Source organism: Strongylocentrotus purpuratus, unplaced genomic scaffold (genome assembly GCF_000002235.5).
Source record: "Strongylocentrotus purpuratus isolate Spur 01 unplaced genomic scaffold, Spur_5.0 spur5_scaffold_16, whole genome shotgun sequence".
NCBI classification, from domain to species: domain Eukaryota; kingdom Metazoa; phylum Echinodermata; class Echinoidea; order Camarodonta; family Strongylocentrotidae; genus Strongylocentrotus; species Strongylocentrotus purpuratus.
In genome coordinates this window covers 2,679,306-2,699,676 of record NW_022145601.1, presented here as the reverse complement: position 1 = coordinate 2,699,676, position 20,371 = coordinate 2,679,306, and the positions used below count along the sequence as shown (strand labels likewise).

General features: G+C 35.6%; 1 protein-coding gene across 1 annotated transcript; it reads left to right on the top strand.

The window, feature by feature from the left end:
- The first annotated feature begins 2,387 nt into the window (after positions 1-2,387).
- Positions 2,388-3,834, top strand: LOC105441346. Its single transcript, XM_030987577.1, has 2 exons — positions 2,388-2,686; positions 3,417-3,834. Exons 1-2 carry the CDS (start codon positions 2,524-2,526, stop codon positions 3,821-3,823), a joined length of 570 nt encoding a protein of 189 aa, XP_030843437.1. The 5' UTR covers positions 2,388-2,523; the 3' UTR covers positions 3,824-3,834.
- The last annotated feature ends 16,537 nt before the right edge of the window (positions 3,835-20,371 follow it).

Here is a 20,371-nt window from a genome sequence, read left to right as displayed (position 1 = left end):
AATGAATGCAGCTGTACAGCTGGCTATGCAGGAGCATTCTGTAATGAAAGTAAGGTAGCAAAATATTGTTTTAAAAGTAATCCAGTATAAAAGTGAGATTGCCTTGATATAGGTTGTTGAATATTACTATGAACATAGCCAGTAACATTGCTGCCACGGGGCATGATCAGTTATAAACCTGGAAAATTTTATTTCATGAGGTGTATTAAAATAATAGTTATAAATCAGTCAGAATCCTTTATTAATAATTCGATTACCTTTGATATGTTTTCCATCCATTAGTTTGTTCTAATCTTCGTTTTTTTCGTTTGTTTTCGTATCTTAAACTGAATATTTCTTCTTTGTCAAATGAGAGCATGTAGTTTCAACAGTAATACCTTACAAGTATTTCCTTTATTATTATCTCTCTTGCTTTATAATCGAATATATGTGTAGACAGAAATTTAATAGAAAATAGAAGACTAAATACATCATATTGCAAAATATATCCTCTTCCGTTTAGACTCCACCTTTACCTTTGTGAATTTGATGCATCATGCAGGAATTGTGTTTTTCGAAGTCAAATCATTTGAATGAATAAGGCCTATGTTCTGATTCATTATATCAATTTAAATTGTATAAGTATCTTCTGTTTCAAAGAATTGTTTATACATGGAATTACATTATTCTGTATTTTTAGCCTGCCGCGATGGAAATTTTGGCTCTGACTGTCTCCAGGATTGTCACTGTAAAAATGGAATGCCGTGTGATGTGTTTACTGGAAGATGTGAAGGAGGATGCAAGAATGGATGGTCAGGAGAAGGTTGTCAAGGTAAAGTATCATACTGGGCTTTTCTAGAGACAAGGGAGGGTTTCAATTAAAATAAATTCAAATACATTTATTTCAAATATAAATATACAAAGTAGTAGGTGAACAGATGATGTATTTTGTCTATGTCAAATTGTAAAAAAAATGCATTTTTAAAAATACAAAATAATTAGAGGATACACCGCTAAAGACAAACAAATAACAAAACCAAATATTCGTATTATATCTGTCGGTGAGCTGCCCTGACCCCTGTCTATCGTCAAACTACTGCTATGAGCCTTAAATGGGGGATGAATAAATCTCCGAGGAAACTTCAAAGTTCAAATATTCAATTTTTTTCGTTTTCTTTGGGGGAGAATTTTGTTAGCCATTGTGGTATCCCACCGCTGCCATATCATCCACATGACCTCAGATAATAGTAAGGACTTTCTATAAGCAATGACAGACACGGAAATATCCGCCCATGTCGGCCGTAAAAGAAGGAACGTGGGAAGAAGAAGAAAAGAAAGGAGAAAAGAAAAAGAAGGATAAAGAGTCGAAAGAAAGATAGAAAGAAAGGTTTCTTTACTTTGGATTTTGAAGTTTCAACGATATTCCATGTCACCGTTGCAACTAAGAAGCTTGATAATTATAACCAATAAATCGAGACCAATATAAATAATATGTAATAGTGACGAATGAATAGGCCTATTATTTAATACAGGAACCTTTAAATATTTGGATAAAGCTTTTTAATGCGATTTTTGTTGTGTATTGTTGTCCTTGTTTTACAGTGCCATCCGTTTGCCCGGTGGGTTATTTTGGTATCAACTGCACTGACCATTGCAACTGTCCAGATAATGTTGGTTGTGACAGGGTATCTGGATTCTGTATCACAACAGAAGGTCAATGTGAAGTAGGATTCACATCAGACTCAGTGGACTTGCCCGATAGCTGCAACTCATGTGAGACTCCATTTCTGTATCGAATTAATTTTGTAAATGTTTCTTTGGTTTCATGCATAAGTTTTCTTATCATTTTCTGCCTTCCGTTCTATATAAATCATTAAATACACAATCTTTCCCCTTTGTTTTTAGTTACTGGATGTTACAATCAGTGTTCCGGTACATGTCACTGTCAAGATGGGGAGGATGATTGTAACTCGGTGAATGGTTCTTGTAGCTCTGGTGGATGCCATCCACGATGGACAGGGGAAAGCTGCCAAACAGGTAACTACCATCTCTGCTTTATTCATGTTTTTCATTTACTTCGATAGAGAATTTAATTAGCGCACACATGCATTCACATTGTTGTGTCCACATTAGGTTATTAGGTTATTAATAGTAGTATTATTAATATCGTTTGTGTTCTCGTTGCCACACTATTTCTTTACTGTGAACTCACCATATCCCTCATCTCTCATACTGTATCGGTCTTTTCTGTGTGATAACTTTTATCATTTAATTTTTGCTGTGAAACTACAATGAAGATCCTTCAGGCCTAACCTATTGTGCTAATTTTCATATAATTGTCTAATACTTCTGATTTGATAAGTTTAAAGATGCTTTCCCCTATTTGTATCCTTTATGGTAATAGACCGCTTTCAATCTGCACGTGAGAAGACAAACCCGGGTATTGCTGTATTTTCCTGTACAATCTCGTTCGATTTACCAACGAACTATGAACCTGACGTTGTGAAAGCTACTACAGGGGACTTCTCAACGGACAACTGGAAAATGGCAAAAGATCCTCCACAAAACGTCTCTTCAACACTACTCAATTTTACGTTCTACATCCAAGATTTGCGGGATGACATTCCTATTTACTGTTTCATCGGAGACCCTTTCAATAAATCGTCTGAGTTCGGCTTTATAAGGTTGGCGTCTGCTGCTTTTTATGGTGAGTATGTTTAATGTGATTAATGAATGATAAACATTGAGGTAATATTATTGACATTGTTAGGCACTGTCTGATGTGCCTCCTGTCATTAAAAAAGGATCGATAACAGTCAGGGGGAAAAGGGGTTTTCTTCGAAAAAAAGGGCAAATTCTATAGCTCTGTTAGAACGCGAAAAGCAGAAAATGAGAGAAAAGAAAATGTAGAGAATACATTAATCGCCTGGTCAGTACACGCCTTAATTCCCAATCGTTAGAAGGCGGCCGAATTCAAAAGGTCTTTTAATAAGCGATTAGAAAAGAAATGAAACTTATTAAAAAAAGAGACCATGAACTGTCTCAATGTTATAATTGTGTGATTGAGAAACTGAGAAGCAAAAAATGTAACTAATAAACAACTTTAATTTTCGAAATTAAGAACCTGAACAATTATTTTAAAAATCCCATTATAATTCAGACTTATAAACCCTTTCTATTATTCACAATTACAAACCCTTTTCTAACTTTTGGAAATATAAACCCTTTTTTTACTTTCAGAAATACATAAACATGTTAATATTATTTTAATTCTTAATTCTTCAAAAAAAAACGACAAATTCTAATAGATCTTTTTTTTAAGCGAACGGTTAATTAAAGTAGCTTTTATGGGTATATCACCCTTCATTCCGCTCCTAAATGATCGAGATTATCATTATTATTGTTTCACTATTATTATTATAATGTTATTTCTGCAGTTTTACCAAGTTTTAGTGGTGTACCAGAACTACTTGAATTGGGATATTACCATGCAGCCATTGGTTGGAGACAATGGGACTCTAGCTCTGATACCGGGGATGGACCTATCGTTGGATACAAGATATACGTGCGATCAGGTAGCAATGTCGTACTGGCTAAAGAAGTACAGCCTCCAAGCATGGTGAACAATATGGACCGTTCCGTATCGAAGAGGTCTGCTGAGAATGCTACTGAGATGGCCATGTATAACGTCAGTGGACTTGAAGAAGGATCGACGTACTCTGTTCAGATTGCAGCGATACGGGATGGCATCACCGGCGAAGGAGAACAAGGACCAGCATTGACATTTACAACAAAACAAGGTTGGCATCTCAAAGAAATGAAATGTAAAATACGCGTTATATGATGGCCCATGAGAAATATATAGAAATGCTTGAAACATCATGAACCAAAATTCAAAATGGAACAACTAAAGTATATTTCGAAAAAAGAAGAAGAATATATATATTCCATTTGTTAAACCATAATCACACACCCACACACGCACGCACCCTGTAGAGCGCGTGCTCACACACACACACACACACCCACACACACACACAAATTTTCATACGCGAATCATCAATGTCTAGCTGTGCTAGTAAGCAACCTACTGCGACCGATCTGTTTGCCAATACAATTAATTAAGATTTTATTCTAGTACCCGACTTATTTACCATGTATCTATCAACTGATGCTACCTTGGTATTTTTAACTCCTATCATTTCTTTTCACTAACATCCGCCTTCCCACACCATCCTCTTAACCTACCACCTCTTCTCCACCAAAATCAACTTCAGCTGGAGGTCCTTCAAGTTCCATAGCAACTGTCGTAGGAAGCGCTGTTGGTGCTATTGTTGTGATTGTTATCGTTATAGTTCTCATCATCATCTTTTACAAGCGAAGAAGGTAAGAAAGTAACCTTGTACTTAACTTGTCCCTCTTATCAGTCCATTCTCATCGAACTCCTCCACAAAAGAAGATAAAACCATATGGTCATGAAAATAAAAGCTGAATTATTATTTTTTCTTTAATTAAAACTATTTTAATACTTTGTTCTAAATGCTATTCAATGTGAATATTCTAAAGCATAACACTTTTTAATGTTAGGGCAACCAGTTTGACAGATCTATTTTGTTAATGACATGTATTTTAAAAGTGCCATACCGATTTCCACATGCCAATTGTCATGTTGACTTGTTAATATATACCTATTTATTGGGACACAATGTTGATATTCTAAAGCATACCCCTTTTTAAATATTAATACAACCCGCTTGAAAGACTTATTATTTTAATGACATGTACTTTAAAAGTACAATACCATGCCATGTAGTGGGACTTTATTTTGTAATGTTTTATCCATTTAATCGATGCAATTGATCTATGCTTTCCTAATAATAAATTTCAGCAATGAATCAGCCACTACTAAGTCTAAAGGGAAGGAGTCCGATTCGTCTCCTCAGTGTGAAAACCCTGTATTTGATCAGTCAGAGACAGACGTCCATCCCTACCAAGATCTTGATACCGATGTTCAGAACTACGAAAATCTCGCTGACCTTCATACCTACCAAGATCTTCAGAAACCTGATCAAGAACCTAACTACGAAGAATTGAATGACGCCATAAAGAGAGATTATGTCAACGTGCCAGGCATTTAAACAGGACTATGATAAAACATTGTCCCATTTGCAGGCCAAATGGCATTTGAAAGATAATACTAATTTAGAACTCGAATTTAGCGATCGCGGTCGTTCAATCAAATAGTCTGATTTTCAGACCCATTGTAATGAATACTGGTACCCTTTGTGTTGCGCAAAGATTCAATCAGTTTACTTTTTGATCGTTACAAGATTTGGTTATAGATGTAGACAAAAGCTTATGTACCCTTTACAGCTCATTTTATGTATGTAATTACCAAAGGAAAAAACATTCAGTCAGTCACTCAATAGTGTCTGACAGTGAAGTCTAGAGGATAATTGGTTCCTTACATAATTTTGATACTAGGAGTCTCACTGATAACGTTTAATTGTCACACATACGACATGCGTGACATATTCATAATTCCTGCAAAGTTCGATAAAATTCGATATTGGCAGAAAAGGGAAACACTACCTTTAATGTGCTGATTGAGAATTGAATACATGAGGAGAAGAAAGATCCAAGTCCATCACAAAGTTTGTAATAATTTATAGTCTCAAATTATTACGTTAATGTGTCCATTTCAATGATAAAATATGTACATATCTCAATTCATTGACAAGAAATAGTAATTTTCTAAATAAAAGTAACGGATGAGGGTGCTTTACTACTAGTTTGAAAAAGCAATACCTTCAATTAATATTATGTCCTGTATTTTAATGTATGTAATCATGATAATCATATACCTGTATTGTGTTATGTATCCTTTCCTCTTTAAACATGATAGACCTCTTTATTTACCATATTTTGTTTGTATTTGTTTGTATGCTTTTTAATATTTGGTTCACATAATGTATATTTTTTACACTTCATTAACATGTATAATTCTGTTATGAAATAGCTTTTGTTATTCCTAAACCAATATATAAAATTCACATCATATCACAGTGAAGAAATATTTTAGTAATATGATTGCATGAATAAGTGCAGTTTGACAAATATATTTTTTGACTCTCGAGATAATCCTAGCAGAATCATTTAGAACAAAATGTATGGATACCTGGCAGAGCGGGCTCACAAAACAGACATTTTCAGTACCATGAAGATAAGGGATGTATAATTACGGTGTTGTATTTCATTTTAATCACGCCTTCTTGAAAGACTACATCAATGGCAACTCATGATCATTAGTGAATTAATAACTAGTTTACTTAAATTACTCGTGAATCGCTTGAATTCAAAGTTGACCTATAAAGCTTATTAGAGAAAACTTCATTATGTGTTGGTTCGTAAACCACAAGAGACGATATAGAGTAATGGTAATTATCCTTGATCAGAAACGGTTCTTGAATCTTGTGGGTCTGTGCATAAAACCCTTGATAGATATGAAGTATTTACTAAAGATGAGGATTGAAGAGGATCAGAAAGGTTATTTAGGCTAAACAGGACAATATTCGTACAACTATACGACTATTCGTCTATCCGGTGGCTTGAGAGACATATAGTCGTATATGTGTACATAATTGGCTTGTTTAGCCCGCCATAAGCGCATACATGATTACAGCTAGGTTTGGAGAATATTGCAGTTTACGATCAGATAAATCAAAAATATAATAAATTAGGACCCGATGAAAATTCAGCTGATGGGGTGCATATGGGCGGAAAAGGGGAAAATTTAAGACAAAGAAAGAGGAAGGTTCTGTTGTTTAGTACCCCCTCCCCCCTCCTCCTCCCCTATTTTATCCATCATGCCCATTTTAATTGGTAGCGATGGGTGCGCTGATGCCTGACGAATATATTTCGTCGACAATTTCACGACAAAAATTTAAGTCCAGAATCTTGCCGGTCCTTTATATTCCCTACACTGCACTTGGCTCAAACCGCCGAAGATGGCGTTATCAACGAACTCATAATTATGCTCACAAGCCCAGCCAAACATTTTTTCGCCGGTTGTCCTAGTTTAAGGAACATGCCATCTTCGGCTGGTAGCAAATAAGTAGTGGGAGGTCGCATTGCGTTGGTGTGGTGGAGACCAATATCAAATAGACCAGATTCTGGACTACACAGATTCGCAATGTCATGATTCGTAAAGTCTCTTCTGGGCCAACATAAATACAACAGAAGAGGAGACTTTCTATGATAACTTTGCGTATGAGTGTTACGTAGTGGACTTACTACCAACATTTTGTGTAATTATTTTACCTTTTAAAAATACATTATTCATAGGGTAAGTCCTAGTCTCAGATTTATACGTATATAGAGTACTAATCACTGTTTAGGGTGCATTCACTGAAACATTTTTTCCGATGGCATATTTTTTGTTTATTCATTTATTCAGATATATTTAATCGGGATTACAAGATTACTGAAAAATCACAATCTTGGTTCTCGCATTAAGAACATGACAAAATGAACTCATGCAATACAAAAAATCATGAAAATAATAAAAGGAGAGAAGAAAATGGAAAAAGTGTAAAGTTTGATGACTATCACGTAGGTACAGGTGGGTTTGAGTACCAGCAAAGGCATACGTCAATAATGACGTCAATAATGTTTTAATATTAATACATTCTTTCGCTTGTTTCCACTTCTTCAAAATTTTGAGAAGAATTTTTCAAAAGAATGAAATAATGTCGATTTTCATTTAGATATTTGGGTCTGCATGTGAATGGATCTGAAACAACATATGATTAATGTTAGGCAAAGTACTCAAAGTAGGTGCCTCTTGCAAATATTATTTCAAACAAATTTATATAACCTACCTAGAATTTAATAAAATGCAAAATTACTCGATTATAATTAATTCTGTTGCTGATTATAAACTTTGGTTAAATAATCATTGTCGTAATGAGTTTACTTGTAAGATTTTAGTACTGCTTAATATTTAAATAATCATGATAATCATAAAATCCATGTAGGTTATTTAGAGTTTGATTAGTCATTAACACAAGTTAAGACAACATATTGCATTAAGAATATGTTAAAATAGCTAAGCATCATTGTACTTGATATTAAAAATATGTTTATAACAAGTTTTAAAACCCATTGCATTGTTTTAACCGCTATTGTTTTACCTCCGCTTTTCATTTGTCTCACTTTTACTTCAATTTGTCTGTTTTTGTATGTTTGTTGCGTTTTTATATTTTGTTAGTAATAATAATAGCTAGTTCTTATATAACGCTTTTCCGGACCGAAGGCCCTATCAAAGCGCTTTACAGATATATATTACTACCCCGGTCATTGGATTCAGGCTTACCCGCACACAATGTATGCACATTGTCCTCTCCCTGGGGAGCATTCCAGCCAGGCGTCATTTTTACAAGCGCACACTTGCTAATCTTAGCACATTTAGCTTTCGCATCCTACAGGGTACCCATTTAGCACCTGGGTGGAGAGTAGCAAATGTAGATCAATGACTAGCCAAAGGACATTAGTGCCGCGGTGAGACTTGAACCGCGGACCTTGTGATCCACAGTCCGGTGACATATCCAATCGTCCACGACACCTCTACCTTACATTCTACCTTTTAGTAACTCTTTCATTACTCTGCAATAGCAGATAGTATCATTGTTTGTAAGTTTACTCTCTCTCAAATGAATCTATTATTAAAAGTATATTTGGATTTTAAAAATAATGAATTAACAAGAAATGGAATGTATTAAAAACATATTAAAATAATGTACATAATGATATATAGCCAAGGTTACTATACTTCATGTTATGAAGTTTTAAAGAGCATGAGAAGAATATAATTTGAATACTAATCGTTTATATCTAAAGTGTGAAAATATGTACCTATTATTAGATATGCAGTTAATACAATATTTTATAGTATACAGTATAGCCCTATAGTATGCAGTGGCTGATCATATTGGTTGGCTTGTACATGTAATTAAGTTACCTCCATTAAAGACGTAAATTGCATCTAAAGATAAAGACTAGTTATGGTCATGCGATTGCATTGTGAAAGAAACGTTGTGGAATCGATCAGAAAAGGTTGATCATGTAGCAAATAAGTATTGCAGGGGCGGATCTAGCTTTTTGCTAAGGGGGGGGTTGACCAAAATAATGACGATGCGGAGCATCGTCCACGAGCCGCGAAGCGGCGAGCCGATTTTTTTTGGGGTGTTTATTTGAACCCCGTAAGTGATGTTTTCCTGGCATCTATTAACACAATGGAGACCATAAAAAGCAGTGCATGATAACGTCTTTTTAAATCAAGTAACAGTTTAATACATAGTTATATCCAGAGTTATCATGTGTTTGGTTAAGTTACCAGATGAGTTGAATATCTTCTCACAATATTTGCACTTGAAAGGGTTTCTCTCAAGCGTGCGTTCTTTTTTCTTTCTTTTTTTCTTTCTTTTTTTCTTTTTTTTCCCTTTTTTTTTTTTTTTTTTTTTTTTGGGGCCGCCCAAGGGGGGGGGGGTTGCAACCCCCCCAACCCCCCCCTGGATCCGCCACTGTATTGGTGTGTACTGCAAGGGCCCAGTCTTGTTAAAGTTACAAGCACTGTACACAGAAAGATGAATATGGGACTACCCGCACACGTGCGTTATATCTATCAGGTCAAACAAGATATAACAATTTACCAAATATATCAAATAGTAGGCGGTTCCTCGGCAAATTTTGTATGATCACGTATTAGTCAAATCATATTCTTTCACATGATTGGTAATTAGAGCTTCCATTTCATTTTTTGAGAGGGGGCGTTTCCAAAACTGGTCTTAACCTTTAAATATATTGGTCTGTACATTCCTGAACAATTTGGCTCCTCCTTATTTAGAGGAGTCCCTCAAATACTGTAACTATATACATATTCTCTGCGATCACAAAGAAATATTAAACTCCCCAAACCAAAGAGTGAATGCTGCCGTAAAATGTTTGTGTATAACGGCTCACGTGTCAGAGTACAATGACCTACCGTTAACTATAAGGCTATCCAACAGATTTAAAACTTTTTGAAAAAATCTAGATTTAAGAAATCAGTTTTGCTCTGATCTGTAATGGAACGTGCTTGGGATGGGGGGTGTTTTTGCTTCTCTAATATGTTTTAGGTTTTATATGTATTCAAATGATATTATTTCATGTTGTATTGTATGTTGTATAAGAAGTGTTAATATCTTAATTCCTGGACCCCAAGGAAGAACAGTTTTGTTATACTAACAAAGTTGAAAGGGTTATCCAGCCATTCAATATACCTTTGATTTTATATGTACAAGTATTTTCTTTGTATTGTTGATAAATATATTGTGATATGGAAAATAAATACCAATACCAATACCAATACCTCCGAAGGCTAATTCAATAGCTCTTTACCACCGCATGGATCTGAAAGCAACAACAAAGAAATTGATGCATAATTATAGAAAGAGTGAGTTATAGAAGGGAAACAAATGAGAACTAGGGGAAAGGAAACTTAAATAAAGGATACAAACCAAAGTACATGAAAAATATAACCGAAATAGTTTATTAGTAGGGTGGACGACCGGAAAGTTTGCAATATCATTGTGGTTAAAGGGGCCGTCACACTATAACATATTGAAGAAACTAACATGAACGAATTGTAAAAGTTAGAATACACATAGACGCGCACTGTTTCCCGACGAATTATTTTACTGGAGTTTGGACGGAACGAACTGGCAAATACCTTTAAAAGACAAAAAAAAACTACCTTATAACTGAAAAAGAGTGATTGCTACACGTATACCAGCGACCTGTTAACGATCCACTAACGTGCTGAGCGTACGCTCTTCGTTTGGGACACGATTTAGAATCTGAAGTTTCAAAAGAAAAGACAAGCAAAATTAAATTTACGTGGCGCGCCCCAATGCCTCATTTTATTATTAATTATTCTAAATCAGTCAAATCATGTTTTCCCTTGTTGTGGGAGAACCATATTATCTCGATTTGACCGATTCGAACATTAATATCTCATCAGTGCTTTAGCTGCATCTATCCCAGAACGGTTAACATAATAGCTTTACGTTTTTTACATGAGGCAAGAATCAACTTTAAAAAAAGTAAATTGCTTCAAGTTGAGTGGGTGACTTGCAAATAATATGTGTTAACGTGCAATGAACCAAGCTCCCAAGAATTGAATTTGAGTTCAAAGGATCTCATTCGTATCGATTGAATGCTACATTGTGTCAGGTACGAGGACAATGCCAAATATAAGCGTGACAACACACCAGTATCAATGTAATACGAAACGAGTCAAGTGCATTTCAATACATTTCACGGGCTTGTGACGAACGATTTACACCTTTCATTGCACTTTGAGGAAGTTTGCCGCAATAAAAACAGTGCACTGTTTCGACTTATAACGAGGAAAAGAAAGCCATGCCTCAAGTTTTGGTACGGTTAAAACACCACTACCTGACAACGTCTACCTACCAATTGACATTCTGGGAACGACAGCTTGGTGGAAAATTAGAATAAGTATTTTACTTTGCTTGGAACATCGTTAAGAATATCTAGGAACGTCAAACTACCTGTGTACAGGAAGTGGAAGCAAGAGGGGCAATATCTTAGATGAGCCTCGTGTCATGGTATGATGGACATCCTTCATCGAATCATGTCTGTGTTTATGCAGATGTTGGTCATCTTGGTGCTGGTGATCAGCCTTCACGGAGATACATTGCAAGGTAAAAATAAACGAATTGTGAAACGAGAGCCTATAATGCACTTATTACAGTTATGATGGCTTTAATATTACCTTTTTGAATAGGCTCCTTCATGGCGTTCATGTCTCCGTTTTTCAACTTTACTTACTCCCTAATTCACAAATAACTACAAGCAAACCATATCTAATAATCTAGGGTATTTTATGTAGGCGTGGATGTGTAAGGCGGTGTCACACAGAGCCCAAAAATCCGTCTGTCACCGACGTAAATGAAAAAAAAAATAGATTTCTAAAATGGTTTATTCAAGATGGGTCGGGATTTTTCTGTGTGACATCGCCTGTATTCTGTAGAAGAGGAGGATGTTTTGTGAAGGTGTCGTGGTTCATTGGTTCATTCAGTTGACTCTCAATCCAAGGGTTGAGGGTCCAATTTAATCCAAACCGGGCAAAAATGCCCTTTGGAAAGATATTAATCATGATTAGTAGTAGTAGTAGTATTATAATCATGCTTAGATCTGTATATTATTCTTAAAATGTATTAGTTTTCTCATCGTACTAATTTCACATGGTAGCTCAAATCATTGCACTTATCACATGCCATACAAAAATATCCTCACTTTATCCTGGGTTAAAAACTCATACACCAGTTCCAGTTGTAAGCAAAGACAATAAGACTTGCAAGTCTTGTTTAAATTCGTACTCCTCCTTTGATTCTCCAAAACTTATCTAGCTTCCCTTTTTATGTCTCACCCATAACTCAATTCACTGGGATCAGGTCCTGAACTAACCCAGCTATATCCCCAAGATTCAAGATTCAAGATTCAAGATTCAAGATTCAAGATTTATTTATTTCTTTCCACTTGCATAAAAAACATGTCATTCAGGAACAGTAGTAACAAGTTCATCGTCAACTAGCATAAATACATTAACAATGAAACAGTTATAAAGACTTAAACAAATGTGGAAAAGAGGTGGTCTGTTAAAAAAGCACAGCTTGTTAAAACACAGATCACCTTTACAGAAACAACCTTTTTTTTTTAAAGAAGTAGGTTATATTACAGGGGGAGGGGGACTAATACTAATCTAGTTACCTATACAGACTATAAATAAATATCAGATCTACCACTAATTTACAAAATATGGTAGACTAAAAAAGAAAACAGAATAAAGATAATGGAAAAGTAAAGAAATAGGGGAAGGAGGATAATGTACAACAGGGGGGGGGGGGGGAGGGACAATGCTAATCCAGTTACCTATATTGAATACTACTAAATATCAGATATATTCACTGTAGGTGTACAGTAGATGAAATTTCAGCTTACGTTTGAAGACAGAAGAGCTTACAGACTGCCTAATGGTACAGTCTAAAAAGTTCCAATACTTTGGTCCAGTATGTGCAAGTGTATTAATCCTAAGCTGAGTTCTAGCTGATGATACATGGTATAAGGCAGCCTGCCTAGTGGAGTATTTGTGTATTTGTTTATTCTTTACAAAAATAGATGCTATTGCCATGGGAGCTTCACACTTCTCCAACTGATACATAAGATATCCCAGATATAGAAAGTATATATCTTTTACCTTCAGCATTTTATTTTCGTAAAATAGCTTGTCAGTGTGAGCGCGCCAATCAGCTGCCGAAATAATTCTCACTGCTCTCTTTTGAATGAGCAGAATTTTATTTAAGTAGGATTTGGATGAGGCACACCAGGCTAGCGCACCATAATTTAGGTATGGCAAAATTAAGGAACAGTACAACATGCCAAGTACATTTCTTGGGAATACAAACTTCAATTTGTTGATCATACCAACATTTCTAGAGAGCACTTCACTTAAATGAGTAGTATGCATCTTCCAAGTCAATTTATCATCAATGTGGAGACCTAAAAAATTAATAAATGAGACCTTTTCAATATTTACCTGATCAAAGACTACATTACCAGGCATTACTGTTTCACTATTACTGAATAACATATGTTTAGTGTTTAATAAGTTTAGTGACAGTTTATTTGCATGAATCCATTTAGTCAATACACAAAGCTCTCTATTTACAGTTTCTAAAAGAGTATTTAAGTTTCTATGAGAACAGAATACACTTGTATCGTCTGCAAATAGCAAAAAAGAAAACGTCTCTGAGGATTTTGGAAAATCATTTACATATAAAATAAAAAGCAGGGGACCCAAAAGGGAAGCTTGAGGTACTCCACACGTGACGGGTAACATATCTGAACAAATTTCGCCGAGCTGCACAAATTGCTGTCTGTTACTAAGATAACTTCTAAACCATTCGAGTGCAGGTCCTCTTACCCCATAATAAGAGAGCTTGTGCAACAAAATATTATGGTTCACCGTATCAAAAGCTTTGAAATAATCCAAAAATATACCAACCGTATGGAGGTGTTTATCAAGTGCCGAAGATATTTTGTCTAAAAGACATAAAACAGCATGAGAAGTTGTGTGTTTCTTGCGAAAACCATACTGAGAATTTGAGAAAACTTGACACGACTTCAAAAACTTTATCAATCTAATATATACAAGTTTTTCCAAAATCTTGGAGAAGACAGTAAGTAGAGAAATTGGTCTATAATTACCCGTTTCTACAGGGTTCCCTTTTTTATATATAGGCACAACTTTAGCTATTTTCATTTTTTTTTAGGAACAATTCCATGCATTAAAGACAAGTTATAAATGTGAGTGAGAGGTACGACTACAAATAAAATTACTTCTTTTATCAAATCATTAGTAATACCATCGTATCCAGGGCTCTTTTTCCTTTTCAAGCCACTTACAACATCTATAACCTGAGAATTCACTACAGGAACAAAAAATAAAGTCTTTTCATTTGGACTGGTTAAATAATTTCCATAGGTTTCCTGTATATCAGGTATGGAGCTAGACAGAGTAGCAGAAATGTTAGAAAAATATTCATTAAATGCTTCACACATAAGTTTCTTGTCTTCAATAAGACCATCCTTCCAGGTGAGTTTTGTAATACTCTGTAGTTTAGGATTGGTTTTCAAGACATTTCGAATAAATTTCCATGTTCCTTTAACATTATTACACGTAGACTGGAATTGAAAATGATAATAGTCTTTCTTTGCTTGGCGCAGAGCAGAAGTCAATATATTTGTATAGTTAGTATACTTAAACTTGGCTACACCAGTCTGCTTTGCTTTGTATCTACAAAACAAACGATTCTTTTTATTTACTGACCTGAGTAAAGGCTTAGTGACCCATGGCATTCGAGGTACTCTTTTATATCTTGCTTACTTCTTTGCACCAAGGGAAAGCATCTGTCATAAAATAACACCATTATATCCATGAATTTATCAAAAGACTTATCAACTTCTGTTTCACATAAAACTTCGTTCCATTCAACAGTTTCCAATTCTCTCTTAAATTTTGCTATATTTCCCTGAGAGAATTTCCGTGTTAACTTATCACAGGATTCATTACAAGAACTCCTTAATGCTAAAGATGTTCTAGCAAATATAGGGAAATGATCCGATATATCGGCCACTATTATACCAGCAGTGGGAATAGGGTGCAAATTGGGGAAAATATTGTCAATTAAGGTTTGTGAGTTTTCTGCTACTCTAGTTGGCTTATTAATCAGAGGAATCAAAGAGAATGTACTTAAAGTATCAACAAAATTATTAACAGAGTTATCGTGATCATAACTTAATAAATTTATATTTAAATCACCCATAATAATTATTTTTTTATTTCTGAATAATGGGTTTGAAAGAGTGTTAGACAATTCTTCAATAAATTCATTCACATCACCATTTGGTGGCCTATAGACTACTCCCACTAACAAGTTTTTTTCTCCAGGAATTATAATCTCAACAAATAGAGATTCTAATGAATCATTCATAATGTACAATTCTTTTTTTCGTATGACACTCAAATGAAATGGGAATATACATTGCTACACCACCACCGGATCTGCTTTGTCGATCATTAGTGACTAGTTGATACCTAGGAAGATCGTACATGGCAGTTGGATGACTAGAAAACCAAGTTTCAGTGATTCCAATTATTGGGTACTTATCCTGAAAAGTGTCCAAAAACAAGGAAAGCCTGTCAAAATTTGCATTCATGCTACGCACATTAAAGTGCAAAAAGGACGTTTCATTGACAGGACAGTTTTTTAAATGTTCAGAAAATTGTTTTTCAGTAAAATATTTTGAGTCGTACACTGTAGTTTCAACCTCGTCATTTAACATATATTCAAAATGTGTTGCATTCATATTCAACTCTGCAACAATATTATCATCAGACTGAGTGTGAATCAATTGAGTAGCATTAACCTGAGGCATCATAACCTTGACTAAAATCTGCACATAGATCTGTGGTTATAAAGTAAGTAACTGGATTTAGCAATAGCACAAAAGGGGAAAAAAAGACATTCACACAATTGATAGAGATGTTAAAAGCCATCCTTTCCGCATGGCCAAGCATCACGTGTACAAAAATGTGATGTGTTAACATATTTACAAACTTCCTCAAAATGAGTAAGGAAAAAAGACTCATTTACAGAGGAAAAAAACTAACAAGTAACAACAAAAACAAACAAACGTGGGTTGCTTCTGGGGCCCAGAATCAACCTAAGAAAACTAATGATTTTCTCTAGCGTACATAATACATATAGAGGTCTACAGACTGTTTAACATACATTCGTTATGAGTCACATCATTCACATGTGAAGAGATCAGATTGGTCGTTGTACTCACTAATAATAATAATGCACTTACAAAATATATCCTTTTCAGCCATGGCGTATTCGGTTTCTCGTTGCCGAACAAACAGAGTGCAAAACAGCACTATACCATCACTTAAACGCAACACGAAAACAGATGTTTTTCAATATTGCCAATATTATAGTAGGGATCTGAATATTTTTACATTCCAGAACTTTTAGTACAATGTGACAAAATTATAAAATATACTCCCATAAGAACAATACTTGAATGGTTTCAATTAACTGATAAACACTATTGAATGAAATCAAGTGTGTGTCTATATAGATTATATTTAATATCCGTACCTCTTTTTTTATTCAGACTTGGGTATAATCTTTGTATCTTTATAATGGAAACACTACATCTTCTGTATCGAAGTAAGAAATCTGTTTTAACCATATATGTTTTTATTTTTTTAATGACTGCAATTTATCTTCCATGGCCAATGTCACAGTTGTCTCCTCTTCCTCTACCACTTATACTTCTCCACCTCTTTCTTTATCTTGCCCTTCTCCTTTTTGCTCATTCGTTTTCTAACACTCAAAAAACTCAAATCTCGTAAAGTCAATTTCTTTGAATTTTTGCACAGTTATAGGTCACTCCCTGGGACTTGACAGGAACATTTTCTAGTTCATCAAGTAATCGTGACGTCATCAAGGCGCCATTATGTGAAATTTTCTGAAAATCAAATCATTATCATATCTTCATTACGGAATGTCATTTCTCATTCATATTTATCAAGGTCAATATCCGTCCGGCCAATTTAAAACGCACGCGTACGCGTACGTCCGTGCGTCAGTGCGCGCGCAAAATATTTTTAAAAATCGTCTCAAATTCATTTTTCACACGTTCTAAGCCACTATGACCATTTCCCCAAAATCGTCCACACAAGCATGATATTTTCATGATATTTTTTAAACTTTTCCGAACAATTTGATACCATATTTATCTCTTTATTACCATTAATAATGGGATGAGCGTCTGTTCAAGATAAATATCCGTGCGCGCAAAGCATGCCTATACAAAATCCATTGTAGCTCTTTAGGATGCAAGCTGACCGCCATTTTTTCCTGACGAAAATGTGATTTTGTGTCTCATTTAGCCATTAAATTTATTCTGACGTCATCATAATGGCTTTGAACTCAACAAACACATTTGCATATTATGACGTCAGCATATTTATAGAACGTTGAGCGTATCTCTGTAAATAATGATCGATTTTTTACCAAATAATTATGATATGTTGTAGCTGAAACAATTCTCTACAAGATCAAGTATTATTATCTTTCATTTTGATGACGTCATCTAAGTGACAATTTCTACCCCCCCCCCCCCAATTTAAGTATGTGACAGCTGATACTATGAAATATCGTTAGTGTGCCTTTTTTTTTAAATCAGATGTTGGGATCATTTCGAAATTTTCAATTGAAAGTTCAAATTGCGACTATGCCGAGGCGGTTTGTCTGCTTTGCATGTTATGTCTATGGGACATATTTTGGTATAGTGGTTAGAGCAGTCGACTCCCATTCCGGTGACCCAGGTTCGATTCCTGGTGGGTCAATTTGTGTTGTGCTTTCTTTGATTATTTGATTTCATCACCTTCTTCGACTATTATAACATAATGTGTATATAATCACAAACAATGTAATACAATTTGAGACAGGAATACCGATAGTATACTGATTCCTTGTCGTGTATTAAAGATAATAGGGACTTTTAAATTGAGTGGACGAGAACACGACGAACGCCGACTGATCATGCGTGTCAACGTACTCAACTGCTCATGTTGACTACAATTAGAAATCTTTCAGATTGCACTCGACGATATACATGCATGCAGGAAGTAACACTATGAACATGACGGACAAAAAAAGAGGACAAAATATACAGTTCCTCATTTTACCCTCAACAATTGCTGTGGTACGTAGACAAAAGAACATCCCTTTACTGCTATTACGTAAAAATGTGTAAAATAGGTGAATATTCATGTGACACCTGTTGAGCATGTGTATGTAAAGGCGCTATAAAAAATATCAATATGTACATATGTATGTACTAGATTTAGGAAAATCAAGGTTGACGCATTCTCGATCGCCGACTGAGACGACGTGACGCATGCGCATGACGTCACACGTTGCAGTCAAAGCTGTCGACGTGCACATTTAAAAGTCCCTAACATACCCCTTGTGCTTCGGGGGCTCCGCCCCTTGACCCCCGCCGGGGCTTTGCCCCTGGACCCCACATTGAAAAACGTTCAGCAGGGCCTGCATGTAAGAGTGGTGTGATGCGGATTTTTTTTTTCAGCCCCACCCCAAAAAAAAAAAAAAAATATATATATATATATATATATATATAAGCGTTTTTTCTCATTACGCCACTGCGTTGCTGCGGAATGAAGAGAATCACTATTTAATGGAAAAATTCCTCCACGAAGCCAAGTACAAAATAGCAATACGGTCCTCGGACGCTCCTCGGACGCTCCTCGGAGTGGCATACGCTCCCTAATCTAGCTAGTTTTGTAAATATCATAGTGATTATTTTTATGACAGTTTATTCTTTCGTGGCTTCAAACTAAGTTGCTCGATAACATCACTCAGTATGATTTCATTCGATATATATTTCATTAACGAAAATGAAATAAGGTTCATAATTCCGAAAATGAAATAAGTTGCCTAAAAAGGAGGGAGGGAAAACCGGAACGACTGAGCACCCCTGTAATTTTTTTTTTCTGACTTGTTTTTCAATTACAGATCGATCAATCGATCTTATTCACTGGGTGTAAGCCACAAATATGTTCAAACTATTGAAATTTCTCCCAGGAAGCATTACATTTATAAAAAAAAGTTATTGTCCTATGGCAGACTAATGAATATGAGTCAGAATGAATCAGGAGAGCTTAGGTATTTGTTTCCAATTCATCGTGACTGTACCATGGACCAGTGATGGCCTGGTCGTAGAGTCGCTGCCCGGCAAGCAGTTTATGGCAGGTTCAAATCCCGCTGGTTCCAAGATTTGTTCTGACTTGTTTTTCAATTAGAGATTGATCAATCGATCTTATTTACTGGGTGTAAGCCACAAATATGTTCAAACTATATTGAAATTTCTCCCAGGAAGCATTACATTTATAAGAAAAAGGTTAAAGTATGGTTCAAAGCACTAGCTGACCTACACGGATACAAGGGAGGCGAGCAAGCCTTGCCCCCCCCCCCCCCCCCCCCGCCGAAAAAAGAGAGGGAGGTAAAGGAGCTTCACATACATACCGGTCTTACTCAGAAAATTCAATGCGAATATACAAGGTCGCTAGTTAGGGGATGATGCGAAATGGGGTCAAATTGTTTTCTTTTTTTCTCCCTTTTCCCTTCTGTTTTCTTTTTCTCTTTTTCTTTCATATTTTTTGGCCATCAAATTGACGTGCCGTGCCGCCCCTCCCCCCCCCCCCCTCCGTACATTCGTAGCTACGCCACTGCATGCACAGTGGTAAAATTCCAATAATGTACACATTTTTCCAACAAAACTATTGAGTGGGGATGGTGTCACGCCCATATCATATTTTTTGTCCGATAACGATAACGAGATCTGAATTAAAGGTACACACTATTATTTGTGTGAGCACGTGCATGTCTGTTAAGAGTAGGGCAGCTGTCGGGTGTACCTTTAACGAAAAATCTCGTTATCGTTATATTTATCGGACAAAATTGTAATGTGACCGGCCCTTATATGACACCCCACCCCCTTGATATCTACGCGGCTAACCGGTGACAAATGCTAATAATAAGACAGACACGGACATTTCTAAAGTGATACAGACATTCTACGGACATTTAAAAAATGACGCTTTGTTCAAATTGTCCAACCACAGAAAAGAGAACTTTGGGGAGCAGGGTCGAGAATTAATGTTTGGCCACCC

Excerpts from the sequence above, each read along its gene's own strand:
- LOC105441346 (XM_030987577.1), top strand. The coding sequence starts at position 2,524 with ATGGCAAAAGATCCTCCACAAAACGTCTCTTCAACACTACTCAATTTT. Across the intron at positions 2,687-3,416 it reads GGCGTCTGCTGCTTTTTATG|TTTTACCAAGTTTTAGTGGT; the intron begins GTGAGTATGTTT and ends TTATTTCTGCAG.